The 25,967-nt window shown below is 49.3% G+C and overlaps 2 protein-coding genes across 2 annotated transcripts in view; one reads left to right on the top strand and one right to left on the bottom strand.

Annotated features, from left to right (window-relative positions):
* The window catches only part of PRRG1 (proline rich and Gla domain 1), a 29,636-nt gene extending 25,595 nt beyond the window's left edge, over positions 1-4,041 (bottom strand). The window contains exon 1 of the mRNA XM_042867599.1: positions 3,967-4,041. The gene's annotated coding sequence lies outside the window, so the exon portion shown is untranslated. The remainder of the gene's footprint in view (positions 1-3,966) is intronic.
* Positions 4,042-14,615: 10,574 nt separating this feature from the next.
* LOC122177591 (maestro heat-like repeat-containing protein family member 2B) lies at positions 14,616-24,733 on the top strand. The gene is made up of 31 exons (XM_042867141.1): positions 14,616-14,655; positions 14,955-15,076; positions 15,228-15,350; positions 15,486-15,651; positions 15,809-15,907; positions 16,074-16,225; positions 16,591-16,734; positions 17,222-17,314; positions 17,557-17,626; positions 17,742-17,855; positions 17,941-18,014; positions 18,332-18,451; positions 18,597-18,704; positions 18,892-19,051; positions 19,178-19,218; positions 19,454-19,595; positions 19,720-19,772; positions 20,111-20,218; positions 20,483-20,602; positions 20,800-20,922; positions 21,058-21,213; positions 21,433-21,555; positions 21,866-21,945; positions 22,092-22,227; positions 22,344-22,436; positions 22,820-22,915; positions 23,083-23,206; positions 23,407-23,516; positions 23,958-24,110; positions 24,367-24,521; positions 24,658-24,733. Exons 1-31 carry the CDS (start codon positions 14,631-14,633, stop codon positions 24,707-24,709), a joined length of 3,435 nt encoding a protein of 1,144 aa, XP_042723075.1. The 5' UTR covers positions 14,616-14,630; the 3' UTR covers positions 24,710-24,733.
* The last annotated feature ends 1,234 nt before the right edge of the window (positions 24,734-25,967 follow it).

Below are 25,967 nucleotides of genomic sequence, written 5' to 3'. Positions count from 1 at the left end.
AGATTGCTCAGCAGCGCTGAAAGAAAATGTCAAGGACTGCACTAATTTGAGATGCTGCAGGGCATTGCTACAGGAAGGCAGGCAAGAGAGTTTGGTGAAGATACTGCTGTTGAAACCTCTTTCCCACTACAGCGAGAATGAAGGTTTGGAAAAGAATGAAAAGGGAGATGCTTCTCCTCCCAGCTTTAGCAAATGCTTAGAAGTAAGGATCTACAAGCGGAAGTATACATGCAGGGTCAGTAAATAGTACACTGATAAGCCTGGCAGGTTTATCCACAAGCAGGTGCAAAAGTTCATGTCTGACAAATGCCACTATCCGGTAGCATTCCTATAAACTGCTTCCCACTGGTAAGATAACAAATCTAAGTTTTCTGAGTGAAAAAAGAATCATTCTTCGATGTTCAACACTAAACACTTAGAAATATAGCTAATTGTAATAGATATTACACACCTGACAGTTCATTTAGAGATACGGATTTAAGGACAAATTGTTGTGCCACTGTATTGTCTTGGAAGTCTTAGCCTCAAACGCAAACTCTGTTATATTGGGCTGTGCAAATATGTTTCTCACCTTTTCTAAGTGTATTTCTGAGCAGCTGCATAACTTTCAAAGATGTTTTACATAATCCTTACCTATCAGCTTGGGTAAAAGTGAGCTCCAGCCTAAAACATTTATTTATCAGCTTTTCACAAATATACTTCCTTCTAAACATGGCGTGAGTTTAGGTAGTGACCACACAGTTTCTTAACCCTGTCTGCAGATAGGCTTTGCTTCTGAAATGTTACGAATCATCAGCTGACCTGTACTACAACAAAACTGATGGCAATCAGATAAGCTCATTTCTGAGCTCACAAACACCTATCAAATTTTACTAAACAAGAATCAGTAAACAGAACAAGGGTAAACAAAGAAAAGTCTGGGTATTGTCAGATTAGATTTCAAAAGGTCAAAGTGTTACTGACATCTAAACTTGAATATAAATAGCTGGCAGGAGAACAGATATTAGACATTAGGTCATTTAGTCCACTCCCTTGCCAGCACTGCATTGTGTTCTACTGCACACTGCAAGTACTTTTGTTTATAACGTGAGAGAGGAAGCGAGGGATGCGGAGAGGGGTGGGGAAGAATGACTGTCTTTGGAGGCTGGAGCAAAAGAAACACTACAGAAACACAAGCCAGAGAAAGGTAGCACCCTGGAAACACAGCCGGTGGGAAATCAAGAGAGAGAGCAAGGTGGTATGAAAAGCAGCAGAGAAATTCAGAATCGAGCTGAGGGCCTGAAAGCAAAAGACCTTGACAGGACTGTGCAGAGAATAAAATCCCCATCCATAGGAACCAGGAAAAATTGGGAACATACAAAGCAAAGATTTACAGGATTTTTGTACGAGAGCAGTAAAGGACTTACTATTTTTTCCACTACACTCACTTGGAATAAGTGGTACCAGCTGCATGTTGTGTGCTCCCTCACCCACCCAGCTGGTTCTAAGAGCTGCTGGGTTAGGAAAATGATGTAGGGTCAGATGCAGGTCAGACTTATTTTTTCCTGAGTATTATTAATTTTGTGATCTACTTCATCATGTGCATAGAAAGTGGTTAAGCTCTTACAAGGGAAGGAGACCACAGAGATAGACATGAGGTAAAAGATGACAGGAAAAAAGAGCTGCTTAAAACAGCACAGAAAACACAAACATTTCTAATGGTATGGCCTAAAACAAGCTAATGCTAAAGCACATTTTGTCTGTGCTTTTGCCTCAATGTTCCCTCATGACTCTACAGAGTAACATTAAAACGCTGTTTAAGTGTGGGCACTAACTAAATGCATTTTATTTTAAGGGTACCTTTCCAAAATCTGTGAGCTTGATTTGCAAAAGCAGTACAGGTTTAGATGAGCAATTGTTTCTTGAAAGCTTTGCCCTTTCACACTTTGAGTATAACAGGAATTTCTATGCAATGAACAGTAGGTTATTACTTAGTGGTTAACTGCAGTTCAGTGTAGATGTATGAGGAGACTGAATTGAAATAAAAAAAAAAAAAAAAAAACCTTTTCATTTGGAACGTTTCTGGAAATGACAATGTTAGTAGTTACTGTAGTTGTGTGTTGCTCCTTACCATTAACCAGAGAAAAATCAATGTCACTATGTCCTAATCTCAACACCTTATGTGTTATTAACAAGATGCCATGCTTTGCTATTTGAGCTAACACAGAATCTTGTAGCATTACTTGGCTGCAAATCCCTGGATGAACTTGCGTGAGAAAGATAATCCATGTTTTGCCTGGGGATTTCCTGATGTTTGCCAATTCCAAGGAAACAGAAGTGCTCAGGAATCCAGGCTCTTTTAACCTGCTCTGGAAAACAGACTTTCCTTACCTAGAAGCGAGATGGCTGAACAGATGAGTAAAAAGTCTCACTTCTGCAGCCGTGTACAGCATTTCTATACAGAACTCCTTCATCCCCTCTTTCCTGGCTTCTAGTCTCATTGCCCTGGCAAGCAGTGGGAACTGCTCTCACAAACTCACTCTTCCTGGATACCTATGGCTGCCAGCTGCCTCACAGAGCTGGCCTCCCCCACAACCACTTTATTAACGGCACTCCTTCAGTGCTACAGAGGGCCCAACTGGCCACAGCCATCTCTTTGAACGGGGCTGCATATGTCTGCCTGGCTTTGTATACATATATATACACACACACACACACACACACACAAAAAAAAAGACAGACAGTGCTGTTACATGCATGTTTTCTTATAGAGAAATAAGTAAACCCCATGCACACGTTAAGCTGTCATAAGCATTCCTGTGGCAGAGCAGAGAACTAGACTGAAGCAATAATGAGGTTCATCAGAAGAAGCGTGAGAGGTTAGCCTGAGCCTGTAGCTAATACTCCACGAACTGCTGTATGAACAATGCTGCCAACATGGCGAGAAGATGGGAAATCAGGGGAAATCAGAAGCAACGGTGTCCAAAACAAGTCTAAGGCAAGAATCTTAATTTAGAATTCCAATACCTGTGTAACTGTCCCTCTCCTCAGACTCACAGTACCACAGTTGTCAGAAGGGACCTCTGGAGCTCATCTAGTCCAACCCTCTGCTAAAGCAGGCTCCCTACAGTAGGTCACACAGGAAAGCACTCACGCGGGTTTTGGATATCTCCAGAGAAGGAGCCTCCAAGCACATCTTTGGGCAGCCTGTTCCAGTGCCCTGTCACCAGCACAATAAGCAACTTCTTTCTCATGTCTGTATGGCACTTCCTGTGCTCCAGTCTGTGCTCATCGTCCCTTGTCCCGTTGCTCGTTGCTGCACACCACTAAACAGAGCCTAGCTCCATCCACGAGATAACCACCCTCCAGGTATTCCTCAGCGTTATTAAGACTCATCCATAACAAAGAGGTAATCCAAAGCACGAGCTTCCCAAGCACCTCATTCTTCCTGAAGCCTTCATCCCCTTACCCACTGGCTCCGTTCCTCTCGGTTTCGCTCCCACCCCAGCCAACCCCAGTCGCAGCTGGGAGGATGCTGAGGCTCTCTGCCCCCTCCTGCTCCCTGTTAAGAAGAACGAGACGCTCTCCCGGCAGCGTTAGGCTCAGCAGAGCTCCACCAGATCCCCGGTGCAGCGGCCTCCCAGCCCCCACTGCTTCTCACCCAGCACTGACCGAGTCTTTGGGCGGCTGTTAGAAGTGAAAAAAGTTTACAGACGGATAGAGCTCCTTGTTGTGTGCTGCTTCTCCCCTCTAGAAAGAACTTGGCAGTGCCGGGAAGGACAGACTCCCTTCCCAGCGCCGAGGACAGAATCCCGGCGGCTCCCCGCAGCTGCAGGGGAAAGAGCGCTGCCTTGGGACCGCCACGCATTCCGACACCAAGCCCGGCGCCCTCGGCAGTCACACCAACACCCAATACTCCCCCAACCCGCGGCCGCCATCTCCCCGCTGCCGTCCCTCCCGACCCCCGCGGCGCTGCCCCTGACTCACCGCTGCCGCCCGCCCGGCGGTCGCTGTGCGAGTGGCCGAGCGCCGCCGGCCCCGCACCGCCGCTGACTCGCGCACTGCTCCGCAACTCCCCGAAGCTCGGCGGTGCCGGAGCTACCGCGCACGCGTCATGGGACTCCCCGTCCCGGGCACAGGGGGGCGGGGCGTGCCCAGGAGAACCCCGCCCACAGGGCTTGGCGCGAGGAGGAACGGCTGCCGGGCAGCTGGCGCCTGTGCGTGGATCTGGCTTCGCCTGCTGTGTCTCTCCCGGCTGGCAAAGGCGTTTCACGGGCTGGAACCCTAAAATCCTCGTGTTCCACCCTGAAAATGAATCACAGAATCATAGAACGGTTTGGGTGGGAAGGGACCTTTAAGAACATCTAGTTCCAGCCCCCTGCTATAGGCAGGGACACTTCTCACTAGACCAGGTTGCTCAAGGCCCCATCCAGCCTGGCCTTGAATGCTTCCAGGGAAGGAGCATCCAGAAGGATGAAGGAGGATGGTTCTGTTTCTGGCCTCACACCCAAAGCTAGGATCATGGTGGTGTTTGGTAGTGCCTTCATTTTCACCTCAGTGATTTACAGTGATGTGTATGCAGAGAGAGGATAAAGCTGCTCAGAAGATTCATGTTGGATTAATGCCTGCCATCTGACTGGAACCACACTGCTATCAGAGCAGAGGCGTGGTTATCAGTGCTTTAGAAACAACTTGCAAAAATGGCAGCTGGGCTGGCCGGGGGGGAGGCTGGGGTCAAAAGTCAGTGTTCTCCTGAATGGCTCTTGAGACGGGACATTGAGATCACCAGGATTTAAACAGAAGGGCTTTCACAGAATCACAGAATTCTTAGAGTTGGAAGGGACCTCTGAAGGCCATCGAGCCTGCGTCCCCTGCAATGAACAGGGATGCCACAGCTAGGTCAGGTTGCCCAGGGCCTGATCCAACCTTACCTTAAAGTCTCAAGGGATGGGGCATCAACCACATCGCTAGGCAACCTGTTCCAGTGCCTCACCACTCCCACTGTAGAAGATTTTTTCCTTATCTCTAACCTAAATCTACCCTCTTGAGCTTGAAACCATTTTCCCTTGTTCTGTCACCACAGACCCTACTAAAGAGTCTCTTCCTTCTTTCCTGTAGCTCCCCTTTAGATAGCGAAAGGCCACGACCAGGTCACTTCAGAGCCTTCTCTTCTCCAGGCTGAGCAGCCCCAGCTCTCCCGGCCTGTCCTCATAGGAGAGGTGTTCCATTTCTTGGGGCCATTTTTGTGGCCCTTCTCTGTATGCACTCCAACAGGTCTAAGGACTTTGAACTTCTTAGAAATTCAAATTCTTTGATACCATCAGATGCAAAACACCTTGGGTATTTGATAGTTAGCAAAGACCCTGACAACAAATGGCCATTGGTGGATCCTGTATGTTTCACACCTAGCTGAGTCTGTCAGATCTGTCAGACCTGAACCTTTAGAACTCTCAGCCACTAACAATCCACCCTCCTCCAAACCAAGAGAAATTGCAACAGTGACACCAACTGTATTGTTGCATATGTTGTCAATGCTGGTGCTATGAGGATGTTGATAATGAATTGTGCTATAAAGAAGAAATTCAGAGCAAACTATGTTTAGAACAAAAGATGCATTTTAAATTGTGCAACTGTAATTTATTTTGCCATTTATTTGTTTTCCATTTCAAGTTTACCTTCTGGTGTAAATCATCAGAAGCTCTATTTTGAGTTATAGATGCATAATTCACTAACATAATGATTTATTTATTTTCAGAAATGAAATTGTGTGGTGTAATTCATAAGGATACCAATTAGGTTCAAACAATAGCAATAAAAGACAATTCATGACTCAGCTGCAACTTTAAAAATATTCTACTAAATAAATGATGAGAAAGGTACAAATTTTAGAAACTATGTCCATCTTAGAATATTCTTCGGAATGACAAATGGCCTCAACTTTGTAGGAAAACAACACCAATTAAAATTTCCATGGTGTGAACAAAAAGTAGTGGGAAACTCCTAGGTTGCCTGAGTGTAAGATGCCTTCCTCAGGATGCTTGCATCTGATCTTTTGCATTTTCTTGTAGGCAGCTGGGATCAAAAGGTGTCCAAAAGGGCTGGGTTTCTCTTATGATCTGCCACAGCCTAGCAGGCACAGACTGCTTTAATATCTGGAGCTCACACGTGTGTGGACGACTCACAGAACTTTGATTTGACTCCTAATCCCAATGCTGCTAAGGTTGGCACATCTTCACTCGAGGGCTCAACATTTTCTTCAGTGTCTTGACACCTAATTCTGATGCTTTGATCTGTGATGATGAAATCCTCTGTAGGAATTTCCCCTTCTCTATTATTCTCATTAACAAAGATATCAGTTTGATTTCTTCCAAATGGCTTGGTGCAAATGGTAGATAAAATAGCAGACTCCCCAGGAAGTAGCTCTTTCACAGGAAAAAAAAGACATGAAATCTGATCCACAAACTCAAGCACATTGAAAGGGTCAGCTTTAACAATTGTTAAGTTCATATTTAAGGAATGAAGGAATCTCTCAGCCAGGTGCAACTACGTGGATGCCTGGAATTCATCACTTACCCTGCAGTTTGACTGGATAATGGAGACAGGGCAAATCACGGTAGGCTAGCTTTCAAGCAGTCAAACATTTTCATCTACCTTTCTTTGGAAGGCGGGTAATTTTTCTGTAGTAATTTATAAATACTTGCCACAGATTGTTTGAATATGTAGTACTAGACCATACAATTTTAATTTAATAGCAATTGATTCAGAAATAACTAGAAAAGTCTATAGATAAAAAATTCCTTATGAGGACTAAGAGACAATATTTAACTTAATAAGTACTTTCTTTCTTGATTCTAGATGCATTGCATAGTTTATTTGTGAAGGCTCAAAGCCAGAATCTCCCGAGGGCAATGGAAAACTTAAAACAGACTCTTTGATCAGAGTGCAAGAAATGTCACAGTTAGATTGGAAGAGAACAGATTCTCGTTGAGTCCCGAGTAGAACGCATTGCGGAACCTTAGAGCTGTGTAGACTTTTTCTTCAGAAATCATTCATTTTTGAAGGATATCGTGTAATAATGAGCTGGGAGAGGTATCTCAGTTCCAAGGTGGAATTTGCAGACAGAAAGAGACGCATCAGTGGAGGTAGTAGATCTACTGTTTAGGTACCTTAGTAGGATTTCAAAACAAATCCAAATCTCTGCTCATCTACTTTTTGTATATGTGGTGGATAAAAAGTGGAGTCCCACTTCTTGGAAATGTTCCTCCTTATATGAACAGTTAGGTACTCACTGGAATAGCAGCAGACACCCGTTTGCTGACCAAAATTCTTGACTCCCTGTTAATCTAAGTGACACTCAGTTTTCATGAAAAATGTTTAAACCTGTTGTAGAAGAGAAGTCCTTTTAACATTTTATATCACATCTACTTTCATCTCTAGGAGTAAACAGTCCTCTGTTTTTCTGAAGACTGTCACAGACAACTATGCAATGAATGGTCAGTCCTTCAGGAATTCTGTTCCTGTATCCTGAAGAAAAGAGGTATTAAAATGAGAACAACATTTCTGGGATGAAACGATTACTGTATATTCTCCAGACAAATAGTGAGTAGAACAAGGATTCTGCCTTGGTAAGATCTAAAATCTCGATTAAAAACTCATGGCTTGAAAAAATAGAAGGAAGCAGAGTTGTGGGTTGCACAATAACCGTGGCACTGTTCTGTTTTCTTGAAAGAAACATGCATCAATATTATAGTGTTTACCCTAATTTTGGGAACAGCATGCACATATAGAGACTTCTTTTTTTTTAAGTATATAGGATAAGACAAGGGAAGATGTTTTTAAATACAGGACTTGAAACAAGCAAAGGGCAAGAAATAAAGTATCATTTACTACCCACTCACATGTGATGTTTACCGTGCTGTACATCATGCAACTAAATTGTACCTTGCTCTAAAGCATGGATGTCCAATCTCTTGGCTTGCCTGGTTGGACGCACGTACATTAGAGCATTTCCCTGTATGTCACTCTTTCACATAAACTTAACTTGTTTCTTAATAGTATCTTTGTCATTAAACAACGCAAACAATGGTAAATAAAGAAGGTTTCTAAAATGCTAAGTCAGACACATATCCAATGTCCTCATTAATCAACATTTTCTGCCCTATCTTCGTCTCCTGATAAATGGTAAATGCCACACATTCTGTTGTTCTGCGCTGAAAAGGCTATTTTGATAGCAAGAAAGCAACACAGTCTGTCCCTCCTCCTTTTTATCCCTGGGACTTGTTTTACCATCTAAATTTTGAAGCTTCCAATGGCACAAAGAAGCAATATCTGCTTTGGGGAATTATGCAGTGTTTTCCAGCGTATTCAGCTGTTTCTCCCTTCCAGTCGTTCTGCCCGGAGCAGCACTCCTTTCAGCCATATGTGACTGGGCTAGCCTTAGTTCTGAGCCCAATAAAGTTGCCTCTTCATCAGCCAAAGGAGTGGATCTGGCAGTACTGATGAGTAATGTTCCCAAGGAGCCAAGTGTGTTGCCTTGCAATGATCCCTAACCCTGCTGGAAGTCTCTGCTCATAACTGCTTCCCCACAGAAACACTGAGTTGCAAAATCTAAACATCAGCCAAACTTCACTAGGAAATACCCTGCTGCATCATGTGAATTTGCATCACATTCATTACATGCACGCTTGGGCTATTTCCAAGTGTGTTTAGGTATTGATTTGTAATACATTAACTCAAGTCAAATATTTAACATTTTTTTATAATCCTTTATTATTGCAGCACAATGACACTGGAATGTTTCGTGTTCTGAATGACTGATCGCTCACATCTAAATGGCTTGTGCTTTCAGAGATTAATTTATGATTTGCTGCACTCTCTTCCCAAACACTGACAGGATTTTATGTGTCTTCTGATTGTCTTGTGAATTGTTCACAAAGAACCATTTTGCATCTGCGAAGGCAATAACCTGAATTACTGCAGACTGCACAAGAGTGCTATTGATGAAAGACAAATATTATAAAGTAATTGCAAGTTTCATAACCTGCACTAAGGATAGCAGACTGCGCGTGAGACCTATACTATCGTTTTGCTGTGTCCATTTGAGTTTGATTTGTGGCCTCCACGTGATTTATGAACATGGCACACTTTTTGTTGTTTCTGATTCTGAGCTTTTTATCTCTCTTAATTTCTTCTGTGGTGCTGACACAAATGCAAACAGAAAGAAAAACTAAGAATAGGAAATGTATAAAAACAGAGCGCATTAGTTCTGCAGTTCTTCCTTATGCGAAAGTTACTACAGAACCCCAGTGTTGCAGGACAGGAATCTTTGGGTTATTTAAGACAGTGGTAAATCTTGAAACTGAAAATGATATGCCCTTCGTGGGGCAACATAATAAGCGATTTTCTGTTCAGGTCTGAGTGATTTTGTTTCTCACTGGAATAGAATATGAGAATATCCAAGCTAACATCCCGGCAGAGAAACAAATAGCTTGGGGAAGAATCCCACTCTTAAATGAGAGCCTAAGAACTTTTAGGAAAATTCCAGTTCCTGTTGTGTCTGTGGAAATTAAGTGATTTTAAATTCAGGCAGCTATTACTCTGCCCTATGAGTTTGGAATGTATTTCTGCACGGTTAAGAGGACAGGAAGAGTAGGAAATAGATGAATGACTTTTCATTTTACAGCACCACAAAAAGCTTTTAAAAGTCCATCTGATATAAAAAATAAATAAGCATCTATGTATATCAGGGCTGTTCTAGCAATCTCAGCATCCCTGTAACATCACAGGCAACTCAGATTTCTTTTCTGCGGTTTGCAGTGTCTTCCAAAACACTTCAACAAAATGGCATCCTTGCAATATATTCTTTTCTCCTAGAGTCTGTTATGCTATTTGTAATACATATTCCATACACACATGTAATGACAAGATAAGCATACAAAAAGGGCAAGTATCCCAGAATAAGGTCCTCATAAATTCAAATGACTGGAAATTGGCTTTATTTTGCACTTTGTTACTTCTTGCTGTTAGAATTCCACCAATAATGTCTTACAAGATGCAACGCCATGTGCCTTCTGATGGTTAGCAAGTCTAAGGAAGACTGTATTTATTCTTCACAGTCCTCCAGAGCACCATCCTCTATTGTGCTATAATTCTGCTAAAGAACAGGACTTGTTGGAAGACTCCACTTCTTTTCTGGGCAGAAGAACAGGCCTCTCGGGCCTGATAAGTTTTTGATTGAAGTTGTTGCTGTTCAGGGGGACTTTGGTAGAACGGAGGCCAATACAGTTTTGATGGAGTTGAACAAAGTCCTGGCCCTGAGAAGAAGTAACAGAACATGCTAACGGCCAACCTCTTGCAAAGCATCTTGGCAGAAAAGCACCCAGGAGTCCCGTTGAACATCAAGCTAATCGTGAACCAGGCAAATCCTTGTGGCAAAAGAGACCAACAGCATCCTGAGCTGCATTAGGCAGACTAGATAGTTGAGGGAAGTGATCCTTCCCTTCAGCTCAACGCTGGTGAGACACACGTGGAGTGCTGGGTCCAGCTCTGTTCTCCCCACCACAAGGGACACATGAGCTGACTGGACTGTCTAGTGAAGAGCCACTAAGATGACTGAGGAACTGAAGCCTCTGTCATTTGGGGAGAGGCTGAGAGGGCTGCAATAGTGCAGCTTGGAGAAGGGAATGCTCAGAGAAGTCTTATCCAATGTATAAATATCTGATGAGGTATTTATTCTGCAGAAGACAAAGCTGGGCTCTGAGCATCATGCTCTTAGCAGCAACGTGGGCCAGAGGATCTCCAGAGCTGCCTTGATTTCTCAGCTTGTCTATGAGTCTTTTTCTAGATCAGTTCCTTGCAAACGAGAGTTTTGCAGCTGTTAGGATTATGGCAGTGCATCTGAAAATAGGTCTGAGACAGGTCTTGTGTTTGTACCCAAACCGTACAGATTATGAGCAACTAAGTGTATGTAGAAGAGGCCTAGCTGCAGAGCAAGTGTGTAGGCATAAGGATTAAGGAGCCAGAACAGTGGGTGGCAGCAGGGCAGGGGCCTGCCCCAGAAGCTCCGTTGCTCCTCTCCCAGTGACAGCAAGCAGAACTGGGCCAGAGTCAGTGAGAGATCTGCCATGGACCTGGCACCCCCAGGCCAGGGCTGTGTTACTCCATGGCAAAGGTGGGGCCCTGGGGACCCTGGCAGGCCGGAGTGTAGCATGGGCAGGACTGAGCCCTGGGGTCTCCCTCAGCCTTTCTTCTAGTCTGGGGCAGAGGCCACCGCTGAGGCTTCCTGGCTGTGTCCCTTGTCACACCATGGTTTTCCTACCAGCAGATCCTGGCCTGTAGAACCATCAGCTCAGAGCTGGTGCCCTCTCCCTGGGCAGGATCTGCTGGGCCCTGGGCACTCTGGTCCCAGACATCTGAAGTTGTGTCCATGTTGGTTAAATTAGTAATTGTTTTACAGCATCTATGACTAATCTAACTGAGTGGTTAGAAAGGAACACTGAAAGAAATTTTAATGTCAGAAAACTTGTGACTGGTACTGTTGGTAAAGAAATCAAGCAAAGGCCCCCCAGTGAAGTGCTAACTCCTGCTATAAATGAGTACACATGTGATTAAGAGGCTTTCAGTTCACTGCACCCAAACCTGCATGAAATCACGTTTCAGCTTCTGTATCAGCATCAGCAATGTAATCATTTGCTTTGGCTTTGGGGCTTTTCCTTCTTAGTATTATAAACAGCTAGAGAGTTACATGTATTCATTCACAGATTATTCTGAAATGCTTAGCTACTGTTTCTGGATATCTGAGGATATCTGGAGAATGACACAGGACAATTCCTGTTTGGGTAATGCTACCTTGCCTTGCTGCTACATAGCTAACAGTCATATTAGCAAATCATTGATTGGTGGTCAGGAGCAGAAGCAAAAACAGATTTAATATTAAAGGCTTGTTGTTGTTTTTTCTTTTGTTTTGTTCTGTTTTGTGTGTGTGTAACTCTTCATCACATCGCATTGATTTGCTAGTATCCATCCCTGAGAAAGATCTTTTTTTGTATATCATGATCCTACTGGAGATGTAGCCAATGGAGGGAGCTATAAGAAATACTGAAAAGCATTCCATTGTTTGCATCTCCATGACTGACAGGACAGTAGGAGAGTAGTAAGGCTACTCTGCATAAAAAAAAGTTGCTTTTCACATAGATAGCTTGATCTTTTGGCAGCATAAATGCCAAACAAATGTTGCTTTCTTTTTCTTGATGGTTCACACTGAAAATAATTATTATTCAAATGTCTCCTTTTAATAGCTTTTTTTTTTTTTTTTCTTATTTCTGATTCTTTTCACCTATCATCTCCTACTTATGGCAAGAGGCGTAGTTCTATTGCTTGGGAGAGTCTAGAGGATCCTTATTTGCTTTACCTTCTTTGCCTTTGCTGTACTGAAGTCTCTTGGCTGCAAGAATCTCTCCATTTAAATCTTACTAGCACTCTGCCTTATTAAATGGAATTCTGAACCAGATCTGATTGGTGAAACTAAATTCTCAGGGTCTTGTCTGTGAAGAGCTTTTGTACCAAATACATGCTGCAGAAGGAGGGTGTCAGGTATCTCTGGAAGGCAACCTCATCAATCTTTGATGTCATTACATCTTTCAGTGAGGTGGCAAGAGAAGTGTGGGGAGAAAAGTGGCCATGGAGGTACATGCTAGAGCCATGTGATATTGCATGTCTTTAATTAGCTGTTGTCACTACGATGCTGATGAATTAGATAGCCACTCCGTTTTATCAACAGCTCCTGTGTGTGTTGTACTCTGTAGTCGAGGCTTTCTGCTTTTGGGAGCCTCCTGCCCAGAAACAAACTCTGTGAACTTAGATGATTTTCATCTCCAAACAGACAGCTGGGCTTTCCTAGCCCGTTACTGTGAAATGCAGTATCCTTGGTGCAAATCCGGTGGTTTAATGGAGCACTTTTCTGTTGCAGTGCCAAGGGAAACAAATTCTCATGAAAACTTTCACAGTCAGTTTTGTCAAAGAACATTTTATTTTGCATCCCAGCCCTCTGGTAGTATATATTGCTGTCAACTGTTACATTTCACTTGGGAAGTTGCCCTTTCAAACTGAGGGCTAGCAAAACATCAGACTTCTCCGACAAAGAGGGAAGCAGTGCCATGCACTTAAAACATCTTAGAAAAAGGATTTGATCCTAAGTATTTGGAAAAAAAACCAAAAACCCACAGCATTTTTACTACATAAAGGAAAAATTCACCCATTATATATTGCTGTACAATCAGATACTGTATCTGAAGTTGGAAGCTAAGGAAACAAGAAGTGTTTTTCTTCCTATTACTTGTGATTTTACCAAATTCACTGTAGAGAATCACTGAGTCATAGAATGATAGAATCGCTCAGGTTGGAAAAGACCTTAAAGATCATCGAGTCCAACCACAACCTGACCATACTGCCCGAACTCGAACAACCCTCTGCTAAATGGTGTCCCTGAGCACCACATCCAAATGGTTTGTGAACACGTCCAGGGATGCTGACTCAACCACCTCCCTGGGGAGCCTATTCCAGTGCTTAACACCATTTATGCAAAGAAATCTTTCCTGATATCCAACCCTGGCACAACTTGAGGCCATTTCCCCTCGTCCTGTCCCCTGTCAAAATGAAGATCGCATTTGATGCTATACTTCTAGAATTTTATAATAAGTCTCAATCAAGAGAAGTAAACAGACATTTGAATGTTTCCATAGTTGCAGTTTTGTTGCACTGTGTCTTATTTGTCAGCAATAATGCAGTACATAAGGACAAATTCCAGTTTGACTGGAGAAATGAATGTTTTGTACTGCTTTCTGAAGTGGTATATATAGAATCTCAATTAAACACACACTGTAAAGATAAATTTCATTCCATGATTTCATATAGTATAGTTCCTATTACTGCTACGTGTTATTGCTTTCCTCTGAGTAACCATACCTATGCTGATTGTTAAATGCAAGATGGAAAACACGTCAATAGCCAGTGATTTGTTTGCAACTGAAGAGTGATCTAAAATCACGACATTTGTTCCTGAGTTGGATTCTTTCCCAATACGAGGTATTCCTGAGAGCATTTGTATTAAATGTTTAAGACAATATAAAACATACTGGAACTCATCTGAGAACTATCTTCATAAATTCATACCACAGCTGCAGTTGCCTGATGGTTTCCGTTTCAGTCACACAAATCACGACTTTTGAAAAATCACTGCAAGGTTGTGACTGATATCAATTTAATATTCATATGTTTCAGGGAAAAAAAAGTGTGTGTGTTACGGGGGACTCCTGAAGTTATTGTAATGTAAGACATGAAAAATGTCTCCACTATTCATCCTAGATTCACTTTGTGGCACACAACGAATGTAAACAAACTGATCAGTTTATTCTAAGCTGCCTTTAGGCTTTACATGAACAGGTACCAACACAGAAAACAGGCACCATCACAGGATCCCAGGACCCAGCCCAGGGCATGTCATGCTCTGTGAGGTGACACTCCTTGCTGTGATGTCACAGTTGTGGCTTTCACCCCTGTGGCAGCGGTGGGAGCGGTGGCTCAGTCCGCTTGTGGGACGCGCAGGAAGTGAACCCAGAGAGAGCGTTGTGTCTGTCTGGAGGCATCCTGCTGTGATGGAGCGGCTGAGAGCCCTTCGAGGTGAGGTCCCTTCACCTCTCTGGACACCGTGGTGCTGCCCGAGCACGTGTGTGCCTCCAGTAACTCTTTAGGACGTGCCAGCAGCACTGTCCTTGCTCTGCTGCAGCCGCCCACAGTGCTTTCCCCAGTACCCCAGCCAGGGGAAGGCTCTCTCCCCTCTCCCCACTGACCACACGCATGTGCCAGCGCAGCCCACCCCGCGCTGTGGGGCTGGAGGAGTGTTCCTCCCAGAGCTGGCTGCATGCTCAGCCCTGGCTCCAAGCAACACCGGCGGCAGCTGCTCTGCTCTTTCCTTCCAGGTCTCTTTGCCTGTGTGGGCTGCATGCCCAGACGCACACGTCGCGGGGAGAGAGGCAGGGTGGAAAGCCCTGTCCCCACCTGTGCCGTGACTTTACTGCTGCAGCGCCTGCAAGACCAGGAGGTGAGCTGGGGACGTCCAACCATTGGTCCTTGCCCTGGCTCTTGTCCTGTGGGTGCCAGGCCCCGGCAGCACATCGGCATGGCAATGGGTGGCAGCGGGCGGCTCCCCGGGAACAAGGGCAAAGCAAAACGTGACCTATCCCTGTCCCCAGGGTGATCGAGAGCAGGCGTACTGCGAGCTGGAGCACGTCCTGGGGGAAGAGGACAGCCGCCCGCCGTGCGGAGTGGTGAACCGGCTGCTGGCTGAGGTGTCCCAGGACCTGACAGCAGCCCAGGTGAGGGGTCACTCCCGAAGGCAAAGGGAGCTGCCTGCCCATGCTGGTGTTCTGGCAGACGGCGCTGGCTTGGCCCTTCCAAGGGAAGGCTCGGGCAGCCTCCTGTGCCGTGTGTCACCAGTGACTCTTTTTCAGGGCGTGACGGACAGCGTGAGAATGGCTGCCAGCAATGTCCTGGTGGCTCTGGCCCGGACTCACTTCTCCTTGGTGATGGCCGAGCTCCAGGGCCACCTGAAGGCCACACGGGAGATGTGCAAGGAGTTTGTGCTCGTCACCCTGAGCAAACTCTTCAGCATCTATGGTAGAGTGCCCTCAGCCTCCTGACATCTATAACAACTAGGGAGAGGGGTCTCTCCCCTTGCGCATGATCTGCATAGAGCTGGGGGGTGCAGGGCTCTGCAGCCTCTCCTCCCTCCCTGCTGAGGCTCTGACCGTGCCCTTCTCCTTCCTCTCTGCAGCTCCACAGTGCATCTCTTTTGTGTGGCTGACGCTGGCTGGCCTGTGCAGTGTGGTGGGCCGGGTGAGGAGCGGCCGGACCCTGCGCACTGCTTGTGCTGGTGAGTGCCGGCCCCAGGGCAGGGGGGCTGGGGACAGCCCTTGCACCTCACCCTGCTGCAGACTCTCACAGGCTGCCTTTTCTCTTATTTTGTTTTGTTGCGTTCTTGTTGTTGTTTTCTATAATTAATTACTCTCTTGTTTATTTGTTTGTTTGTTTGTTTTCAGTTGTGAAACAATGGATGGATGGCGTCAAGATTCACTTGTCCTCTGGAAAGCACAGCCCCTGGCCTGCCACAGAGAAAGAACAAATGTATGAGAATCTTCATGAGCTCTTCTTCTCTGTGGTCAGCAACTGGCAGGACTGCAAGGAGGAAGAGGTGAGCACTGCTGCATTGCCAGCCTGGGATGGCAGCTGGGGCATCCATGTTGGCAGCTCTGTCTGTGCCCAGCAGGCTGAGAGCAGAGGGGTGTCAAGAGGGTGTGGGCTGGCTCTGCAAAGGGCCCCAAACTGGCTCTGTGCTTGGGGCTGGATCTCCCTGCCAGGGAGCAGTCACAAGTCACAGCACTGTGGCAGGGAGAGCCGGGGATGAGGGTATGGGGAAAACCTGCCTGCCCAGGGAAAGCGAGCCCATGTGCTGCTGGGCACAGGGGTGTGGGGAAGGGGAATGGAAAAAGAAAGCCCTCTCTGTAGGAAGGGCAGACCTTCAGTCTTTGATGCTGGGCCTCTGCCATCCCTCTCCAGGACAGACAGGCCGTTCTCGGGGCTGTGACTGCCATGATGACTGTCCTCCTGCAAGAGGAGCTGCCCCGAGAGCACGTCTGGGAGCGGCTCCTCTGGCTCGTGCACCCGTGTCGGGAGATGCAAGACACTTGCAGGGTGGCCAAGGTAAGATGTTGCACAGGGCTTGGTGTGGACGTGGGGCCCGTGCAAGTGCCACAAGGGGTCAGGGGGCTGCAGGGAGGAGGTGGGGAGCCCTTGGAGAAAGAAGGAACAGGTGCTCAAGGGAAGTCTGAGGCTTGCTGAGCTCTTCAGTCAAGGAAGGAACAATGTGGACAGGAGCCAGGAGGAAGCCAAGAGTCACTGGTGCCCATCTCCTGGGGATGGGAGGCTTCACCACCACCATGGGGGCTCCTGAATCTGATGGGGGAGAAGAGGGCTGCGGGTGGGAAATGCCTGCAAATGATGCCCAAGCCCCAAGGCTCAGCTAAGAGCAGAGAGCCTCTCTTGGTGCTGCTGGGGGGGACGGACAAACAAGAACGCTTGTGTGGGAGCTTCTCCCAGCGGGCAAACCACTGGGAAACAGTTCCTCAGCTCTGCTCCCTAGTGGCTAGATGTGGCTTCAGCCCTTTCTTTCTCTGCTGGTCTCTTGCAGAGCCTTCATATGTTCCTGGAGGCCTTACCGGGAGTTCAGTCTGTCATCCCTAAGGACAAGTTTCTGGCTGTCACCAGTGCCGTGTTCTATCAGGTAAGGGGAGCCTATCCTGGTGTGCACAGCAGTTTCCCTCTTGGCTAAGCCTCAGGAGGACTGCAAAGCTCTGAGCCTCTGATGGCTGCTCAGCCTTAGCTCCTGCATGCCTGTGGGGCAGGCTTAGTTTTGTTTGTGTGTCCTCTTCCTGAGAGTGTCAAGAGAGACAGGAGCTGGCAGCACGGTGTCTTTTCCATCCTCAATGCTCATGTGATTTTCTCAAATGGACTTTGTTCCCACAGCTCTCTGATGACGCCAAGCAGCACAGCGAGGCTGACAGAGCAGAGCTGACCCGCTGCATCCTGCTGCAGGGTAAGGAGAGGAGCTCTGGCTATGCTTGCCGGTGCTCTGGCCAATACATCTCTCTCTAACCTCACAAATGGGCACGAATTGCTCACTAACACAGCATGGCATTTCCTTCCTGCAGCCCAAATCTGCCCAGAGGAAACGGTCCTGTTTCTGCAGTCGCAGCTGGGCGATGAGTGGGAGGCTGGATGCGTGGCAGCCCTGGGTCTGCTCGGCACTCTGGCTCGCTCTGATGGTCAGTACCACGGGTCAGGACTTCCAGGGATCCCTTTTGCCATCTGAGTTGTGCCTCCACGCATGCTTCTGTGCATCTCTTGCAGAGCCCGCGATGACAGAGAAGCTGCCGCAGATTACAGAGGCTGTGCAGCGTGTGTGCAGTGACCCCAGGACCCGGGTGAGCTGTTTGGGGAAAGGAAAGCACTGTCAGGGGGGTGATGCTGCTGCCAATACGGCAGGGCTGGGGTGACCAGGGATGTGCTGGGGCATCGACCACATGGTCACGATGGCTCCTGTCAGGAGAGCAGGCAGAGTGGAGCGGTCGGGTCCCTGTGCTGTGCACGGAAAGTGCACAGCCTGGTGCTAAGGCCTGGCCCTCACCTCTTCTCCTCTGCTTTTGTCATCTCTGCTCATGCCCAAAGGGCACCTGATGAGCAGGTGGCTTCCCTTGGCCTTCTGAGCAGGAAAATCACACCCACAATTGACCCCTGGCAGGTGAGGAGGGCCGTGCTGCACTTCATTGAGGATCTGCTCAGCGCTAACGCCTGGAGCTGCTCAGCCTGGGATGTGGTGGGGCACATCTTCAGGGAGTTCAGCCGCACCACAGGAAGAAGGGTAAGGACAGTGGGCAGCATCTTCCTTTGGAAGACCTGTGCAGCTCATAGGCTGGCAAAAAAGCACCGGTGGGGCCACACCTGAGCCTCCTGAGAGGCTCCTGAGAACTGAGAGTAACCAGTGTTTCAACACCACTGTTGTGCAGGCAGCCGGAGACCTTTCCACCCAGGAAGCCCAGGAAGAGGGAGCTCTCCAAGAGCTGTGCATCAACATCCTGGGGTCACTGGATGTCTCTGCGAGAGGGATCTCCAAAGTAAGTCACACTCTGCCCTGCTGCCACTCCTTGCCTTTGCACCACGTGTTCCTCGTCCCCTTCCAACACCTCAGGTCTGTCCTCCAGCGTGCTCTGAAGGACACAAGACTCAGGGAAATTCAGAGTCCTCTCTATCTCTGAGCGGAGGCAGGAATGCTGACATGCTCAACTGCCTTGTTCCCTACAGCTCCTGTGGCCAAGGCTGCTGCTGTACGTGGTGCCAGCCCAGTACACCGGCATGCTGATCCCAGTCTCCCGCTGCGTCCAAGCCCTGGCCAAGAGAGGGGAGCTGACGGTGCGGGACATGGAAGATCTGGATCCCCACTTCCTCAGCTCCATGTTTCAAGGTAGGAGCAGAAGCTCCCCCGTGAGCTCTGCTGACCCATGTTAGCACCCAGAAGGGAGAGCAGAGGTGCACGTGGCAGGGCACAGAGTGTCTGGGAGTCTTACTCAGCACTTCTTTCTCCTCGCAGGCCCACTGCTGACTGCCCAGACACTGCTGGCACGTCTGCTGGTAAGTAGATGCTCCTGAGGCCGGTGCCACAAGCCCCGAGGAGGAAGCAGCATGGCCGAGCGTGCCAGCACCTGCCTCACTCCTGGGGATGCCGTTCTCTTCCTAGCTTGCAATGTCATGGGCCAAGCTGCTGGCTGCTCCTTGCCCATCAGGGCAGAGCCAAGCTGCTTTCCTCCTGGGGGAAGCCACTTCTCTTGCAGCAGAAGTGACCCTGTTTCTCCTTGCTCTCGCTCAGGTGGTGGCAGGGAGCCCTTTTGCAGGCAGCGAACTCCAAGCCGCTGCCTTGCTGCTCCTGCAAAACCTCCACAGCAAGATCCACAGAGCTGTGGGGGCCAAGTGGGCTGCTGAGATCCCCCTGCTGCTGCAGCGCCTTGAAGGTAAAATGCTGGTGGGGAGGGAGAGGTAGAGTGGGCGAGTGCCCAAGCCAAGCCAGGTTGGGTGCAACTCTTCTTTTGTGGCTTGATTCCAAGCAACGCTCTTTTGCTTCTTGTTGCTGTGCAGGGAAAGATGAGAGCTTCCCCAACTCTGAAGAGTGGGAGCACCGTCTGCTAAAGGTACAGCACTGTGGAGAGACATGGTGCAGAGAAATGCTTGCCTGCCTGCCACAAGGAGCCCCGCTCCCATACGAGCCACCACGGGACAGGAACAGCCTCTCAAAAGCTGCTGTGGAGCAGCTGCTCGCCTTTGCAGCGCTGCCTCTTCCTCTTTGTCCCAAGCCCAAGGGGGGGGTCTTAGGAGAGGAGCAGTAGGTGGCTTTAATGGAGGGAATGCTGGGGGGAGCTGGGAGAGGGGCTGTTCTTCCAGGCACCTCTCCCCAGAAGGCTGCAGTGACTTGGGAACGCGGGAAGAGGCAAAGGGCAAGGGAACATTGGCTTCTCCTGTTCTCCAACAGTTCCTGAGGGCATCGCTGGACGTTGTGGAGAACGAGGCCTGGACCAAGGCCCTGAGCTGCGAGCTGAGCCGGCGGCTGAGCAGCTCTGCCAGCAGCTCTGCAGAAAAGGTGAGTTCCCCGTGGCTCTAATCAGCAGTGCCCAACTGGGGCTGGGGCTGAGGCTGGTGCTCTGCCCACACGGGCTGCTCATGCTGCTTCCACGGCCTGTGCCCTCACAGAGCGCTTCCCTGCAAACTGCCTGGGGCTGGCTACAGCTCTGCTCCACAGCTGCTCTCAGCGACTCCCAGGGAGTGTGGGTCCTTCCCATCTAGCCCTCTCCCGTAAGGTCAGGCTGCTGCCACATCCCAGCTTACTCCTTCCCTTCCCACGCAGACCTTCCTCTACAAGGCTCTGGGGACCGTTCTGGGAGCTTGTAAGGAAGTCGTCCATGTCCAGGAGAAGCTGCTGCAGCACCTGGAGGAATCCAATGCAGAGGAGCCATCTGAGGCCCAGGTGAGCTCTCTTCTCCTACAACTCTGTGAGCATCCCCGCTCTGTCCCTGGGGCAGAGGGCTTCTCCTGGCCCTGCTCCGGGCCTTTCCATCTCCTCAGTGCTGCCATTTCCCCCAGGCAAGGACCAGCCCAGCCACTGTGGCTGGCCGTGCCAGCAGGTTCAGGCCTGGGCCAACTGCCCCTCATTCTTTTGTGCAGGGAATGATCTCTCTTGTCAGCCATGCTGCTGACAGCAACTTCCACACAGTCCTGGACACACTCACCATGTTTGCGTCCAGGCTGTGCAAAGGCCGCAATGGGAGGATTTCCAGGCGCAAGAAGGTAAAGTGCTACGGGTTCCCATCTTGGCATTCTTCTGCCTTATTTTCACAGCAGCTCTTGCCCTGGGAGCCCAGGTGCACCGCAGGGCACTGGGGGCTGCTGAGCGAGTGTCTCAAGGCATTTCTCCTCACACAGATGGAGCTGGACAGCGCGAGAGCTCAGGCTACACGCAGCGCTCTCATCCTCGCCCATGGCAGCTTGGCACTGCAAGCCTCCAAGGAGCAGCTGCTCGCCCGCCTGGAGGGAGACATTGTGGGCAACATCCTGCTGCTGTACAGCTGCAGCTGCCAGGTGACAGCTCGAAGTCTGCCAGGGTGTCAGAGCGCCCAGCTGCAGCCCCTCCACGTGGGGGGATGCTGAGATGGGCCTTCTCTTTCCAAAGGTCCCTTGGGGAACGGTTTGTGCCCAGATGAAGATCCAAGCCCTTTCCTTAGCGTTGCTCCATGTGTCCCCTTGACAGCCCCCAGCCCTTCCCACAGTTCAAAGAATGTTCTTCTCTCTTGGCCTCAGGACTTGCAGAACAAGCTCGCGCTGGTGCAGAGCATCACTGACTTCAGCTCTGCCGTCCATGCTGTGGGTGGCTCCGCATTCTTTAACCCCTCATTGAAGAGCAAGCTGCTGGAGATCCTGATGGTGAGTGCCTAGAGCCAGGGCTCTCTGTGGAGGAGTTCCGGGCCGTGCCACGAGGCTCCCATCCCTGGAGCCATGCAGGTCTCCCTCAGCCACACGTCTCCAGCTGGTGGGGACCTTGGGTGCTGGCAGGCAGCGGTTGGGCAGTGGGCTAGGTCCACCAGCTGTGGAGGTGCTGCATCCTGCAGTGCTTGCATGGGAAATGTGGGAACGATGGGGCTGGTGTGTGGCAGTTGTTTCTGTCTGTGGGCCAGGCAGAAGAGCTCTCTCGTGGCCCTTGCCCACTTTGACAATGTTTCTCTGGTACTTGCAGGACTTGCTGAATAAGTATTACTTGGGCACCCCTGTCTCCCCAGTGCCCCTCAAGGTGATTCTGGCCCTGGAGCAGTTGAGGTAAGGGTGGGAACCTCTAGGCTTGCAAGGCAGATGGTGGTCCCCCTTTAGGGTAGCTTCCGAAGCTTCAGACATTGTCTGCACCAGTCTGGAGAGCAGTGGTAAAGGCCCTTTCTGCTTTCTCTTCCTTTTTTTCCTCCTGTCAGCAAGCTGAAGCCCTCTTTAGGAAGCAAGGATGCACGTGAAATGTTGGCTCTGTGCTGCAAGAACATTGTGTCACACCCTTCAGCAGAGATGATGCTGAAGATCAAGAAGTCACAGCAAGCAGCACAGTACCTGCAGGTAACCTGCCGTAACTTTCCCGGCCACCTCTGCGTCAGAGCCCTACCTCAGCACACACGGCCTATGCTCCGGCAGCAGCCGTGATGCCACACCTCAATCCCCTCTCCTGCTTTCAGCTTCTGCAGACATCGTTGAAAGCTCTGGGCCGGCTCATGGTGGTCCTGCTTGAGACAGAGACCACCCGGGGATTCTTCCAGAACATAGTCCAGGTGAGTACGTGTGGGGCAAGGGAGGAAGCGTGGTGCCCGTTGATAGCAGGGACAGAGATCTGGGGACAGAGAGTATGATCGAAGGGGGAGAAATCTCCTGCTAACAGGCCAGCTCACTGCGAGCTGAGAAATGGGCAGAGAAATGGGCTCTGCAGGAGAAAGGCAGGAGCCAGCCCCTGGCAGGGCCCAGCCGAGGAAAAGCTCCTGGGTTAGGAGGCAGCAGTATCTGCAGAAAATGGGAGCAGCAGTGTCAGCGCACAGTGAGGCGGGGGTCCACGTGGAGCCACAGGGCAGGACCTGAGGGAAACTGTTGGGAAAAGAGGGACAGGGAGAGGGATGGCAGGAAGGGAAAAATGTCCATGGTGAGACATGCTCTGCTTCAGGTCCTGCAGAGATCACTGACCTCAAACAACATGTGGGAGCGTAACAGGGCCCTGCAGACCTGCTCCCAGCTGCTGGCTGCTTGTGAAGGGCTTCCGGTGAGTAAAGAGCCCCACTGCATGCTCCCTGCTCCCTCCCCAGTGCCCCTGAGCTGGAAGGCGAGCTCCGCCCAGCTGTGCATGCTGGCATGGGGAAGGCACGGGCAGGAGAAGCTAGGGAGAGCTGGGGCTGCCTACAGCTTTGTTCCTGCCCCTCATCCCTGCAGAGAGGAGATGCCTGTGAGTCCTTTGGCTCCTTGGTGGGATTGCTGGCTCCGCTGACATGTGACCCCATGCCCACATCCCGCCAGTTGGCCGCCACCTGCCTGAGCTCCCTTCTGCAAATCCAAGGTGAGTAGAGCGGGATGCACCAGCCCTGTGCTCTCCTCCGCAGCGCTACCAGAGCCCCACGGGCTGGGCCCTGTGTACAGGAGGGAGATGCACTGTGCACAGCTCTCTTCTTGTCCCCACCCTGTCCTCAGTCTCTCCCCCATGGAAAGCAGTTCCGTTTCTAGAAGCATGACTTCCCTTTTCTCCCGTGCTCTTTCCAGCCAAGGCGGCCAACAGAGTCATCGAGACAGGAGACACTGGGAGCCTGTGTGAGGGGCTGAATGACTGCAGCACCGCTGCTCAGCTCCAGACCTCATCCAAACTGGCAAGGGTAAGTGGACCCAAAAAGGGGTGGTGGCATCTCAGTGCATAGGCTTCTGCACGACCCTAGGCTGTCCCCAGCCTTTCATACCATTTCCAAAATGAGCTGTCACCCTGAGACCTCTTTTCTCAGCAAGTAGCAGGAGGCTCTGAGCTATGTCTGCCCTTCAGGCAGCTGCAAGGAGCTGATTCCATGGTGTGTCTGTGTGTGTGTGTGACTGTGGCTGCTGGGAGGTAGGCTTTGCATGTAAGCAAACACCATGGGTGGAGCAGCTGAGAGAAGGCTCAACCGCCTTCCGTATAAATAGCAGGGTAGGAGAGCAGGAGCGTTGTGATTGCCCCTGAATGAGCGGCAAGCTGCTGAGCTAAGAACGCCCTCCAGACTGCTTTCTGTTTTGAAGAGCTGCTGCAGAGCAGTGATGAGATCTCTCCTCTTCTCTTTTCTCTGCAGATGGTGTGCAGAAACTTCCCCCTGGAACGCACCGTTGACTTCCTGATGGCCATCAAGGAGACCTTGCGGAAAGGCAAAGGAATGCGCGTGCGTGCAGCTGGGAAGTGGATGATCACCTTTCTGCAGATGTACGGGAAGGACATCTGTCGGGACGTAAGAGACTTTCTTCCACCTCTCTTGGACTTTCGCTGGCTGCTGCACTACGCCTTGTGCCGTTTGCCTCTTGTGCTAAAGAAGCACAGCCTGAGCGCAGAGCCAGGGCTTGGACAGGGTGGTTGGTGTGCAATTTAGGCTTAGGCCTTGGCAGCATGTCAAGGGAGCAGGCACTGCTCATGTGCTGAATGTCCATCGTTAGGCCCTGCAGAGTCCAGGATGCAGCAAGTCATTATTTTTCCCCTTCTTCCTTCAGGTGCTACCAATCCTCCACATCCTGCGCAGCTGCACATCATCCGCGCAGCAGAGCACGTTCATGCCCTTCCTGTGCCAGGCGGTGGTCATCCTCATCCGCTGCCACAAAGAGGTCATGATTGACAACTTCTCCCGGCTGCTTGGGCCCACAGACAGGTATCAGCACTCCTGCCTTTGCTGTTGGTGCAGCCCCAGTTGTAGCTTGCCTCTGTCAGAGGAAGTAAGGAGGAATGCTTCCCGGGAGGAAACACACAAATTTCTTAGTCACAACTTGTGATTCTCCTTTTTCTAGCGAGATGTGGAGGAGAATAAGAGAGTTTTGTCTACAACGGTGGAGCCGATAGAAGAGCGAAGCGAAAAGACAAAAGGAAGAGAAGAGATAAAGAGCTTAAAAATTGTATTATTTATTAAAAATACATAAATAAATTAATTAATAAATAAATAGTACTCTTTTTTTTTTTTTTAACCAAGTCTTCATTTTAATAGCTGCTGTCTCTTCTCCATACTTGTTACAGAATCACAGAGTCACCAAATGTCAGGCATTGGAAGAAACCTCAAAAGCTCATCTAATCTAATCCCCCTGCTGGGAACACCTAGGTTAGGTCACACAGGAATGCATCCAGGCAGGTTTTGAATGTCTCCAGAGAGGGAGACCCCACCACCTCTCTGGCAGCCCATTCCAGTATTCTGTGGCCCTCACCATGAAGAAGGTTTTTTCTAGCATTAATGTGGAACCTCTTCTGTTCCAGCTTGTACTCATTGCCCTTATCCTGTCACTGGATGTCACTGAGAAGAGCCTGGCTCCATCCTCCTGACAGACATCCTTGACATATTTAGAAGCGTTCAGTAGGTCACCTCTCAGTCTCCTCCAAGCCAAAGCTCCCTCAGACTTTCCTCGTAAGGGAAATGCTCTGGTCCCTTCCTCATCTTTGTGGCTCTGTGCTGGACTCTCTCAAGCAGTTCCCTGTCCTTCTTGAACAGAGGGGCCCAGAACTGGACACAATACTCCAGATGCGGTCTCACCAGGGCACAGTAGAGAAGCAGGAGAACCTCTTTTGACCTCCTAACCATGCCCCTTCTAGTAGGTCCCAGGGTGCCATTGGCCTTCTTGGCCACAAGGGCACAGCGCTGGCTCATGGTCACCCTGCTGTCCACCAGGACCCACGGCTCCCTTTCCCCTACGCTGCTCTCCAACAGGGCAGTCCCCAACCTATACTGCTACCTGGCATTGCTCTTGCCTAGACACAAGTCTCTAGCTTGCCCTTGTTGCATTTCATTCCATTTTCCCCCCACCCAACTCAACACCCACCCAAGCCAGGGAAGTAAAATAGTCAATCAGAAAAGGACGTTGAGCAGTGAATGTGAAGAATAGAAGGGTGAAATATTCTTTGCAGGCACCTACCCAGTGGGTCCTGGCTGCAGCATGTTGTAACACACGGCAGACCTGTCACCATTACAATTCATTGATTTCCTGAGATGTGTGAGTCGAGCTTGCCATCCTCCAGGTTTGACACATAATGGCTTGATTCCTCAGTGGTGGTAGACGTAGACTTCTGTGTTAAGTTTGCTGTCTAATTCCTTCAGACAGTCCCAGGGCATTTC

This window comes from Lagopus leucura, unplaced genomic scaffold (assembly GCF_019238085.1).
Source record: "Lagopus leucura isolate 7727_CA_CO unplaced genomic scaffold, USGS_WTPT01 Super-Scaffold_100001, whole genome shotgun sequence".
Lineage (NCBI taxonomy): Eukaryota > Metazoa > Chordata > Aves > Galliformes > Phasianidae > Lagopus > Lagopus leucura.
The sequence above is the reverse complement of the archived record's forward strand: the minus strand, read 5'-3'. Positions and strand labels throughout refer to the sequence as shown.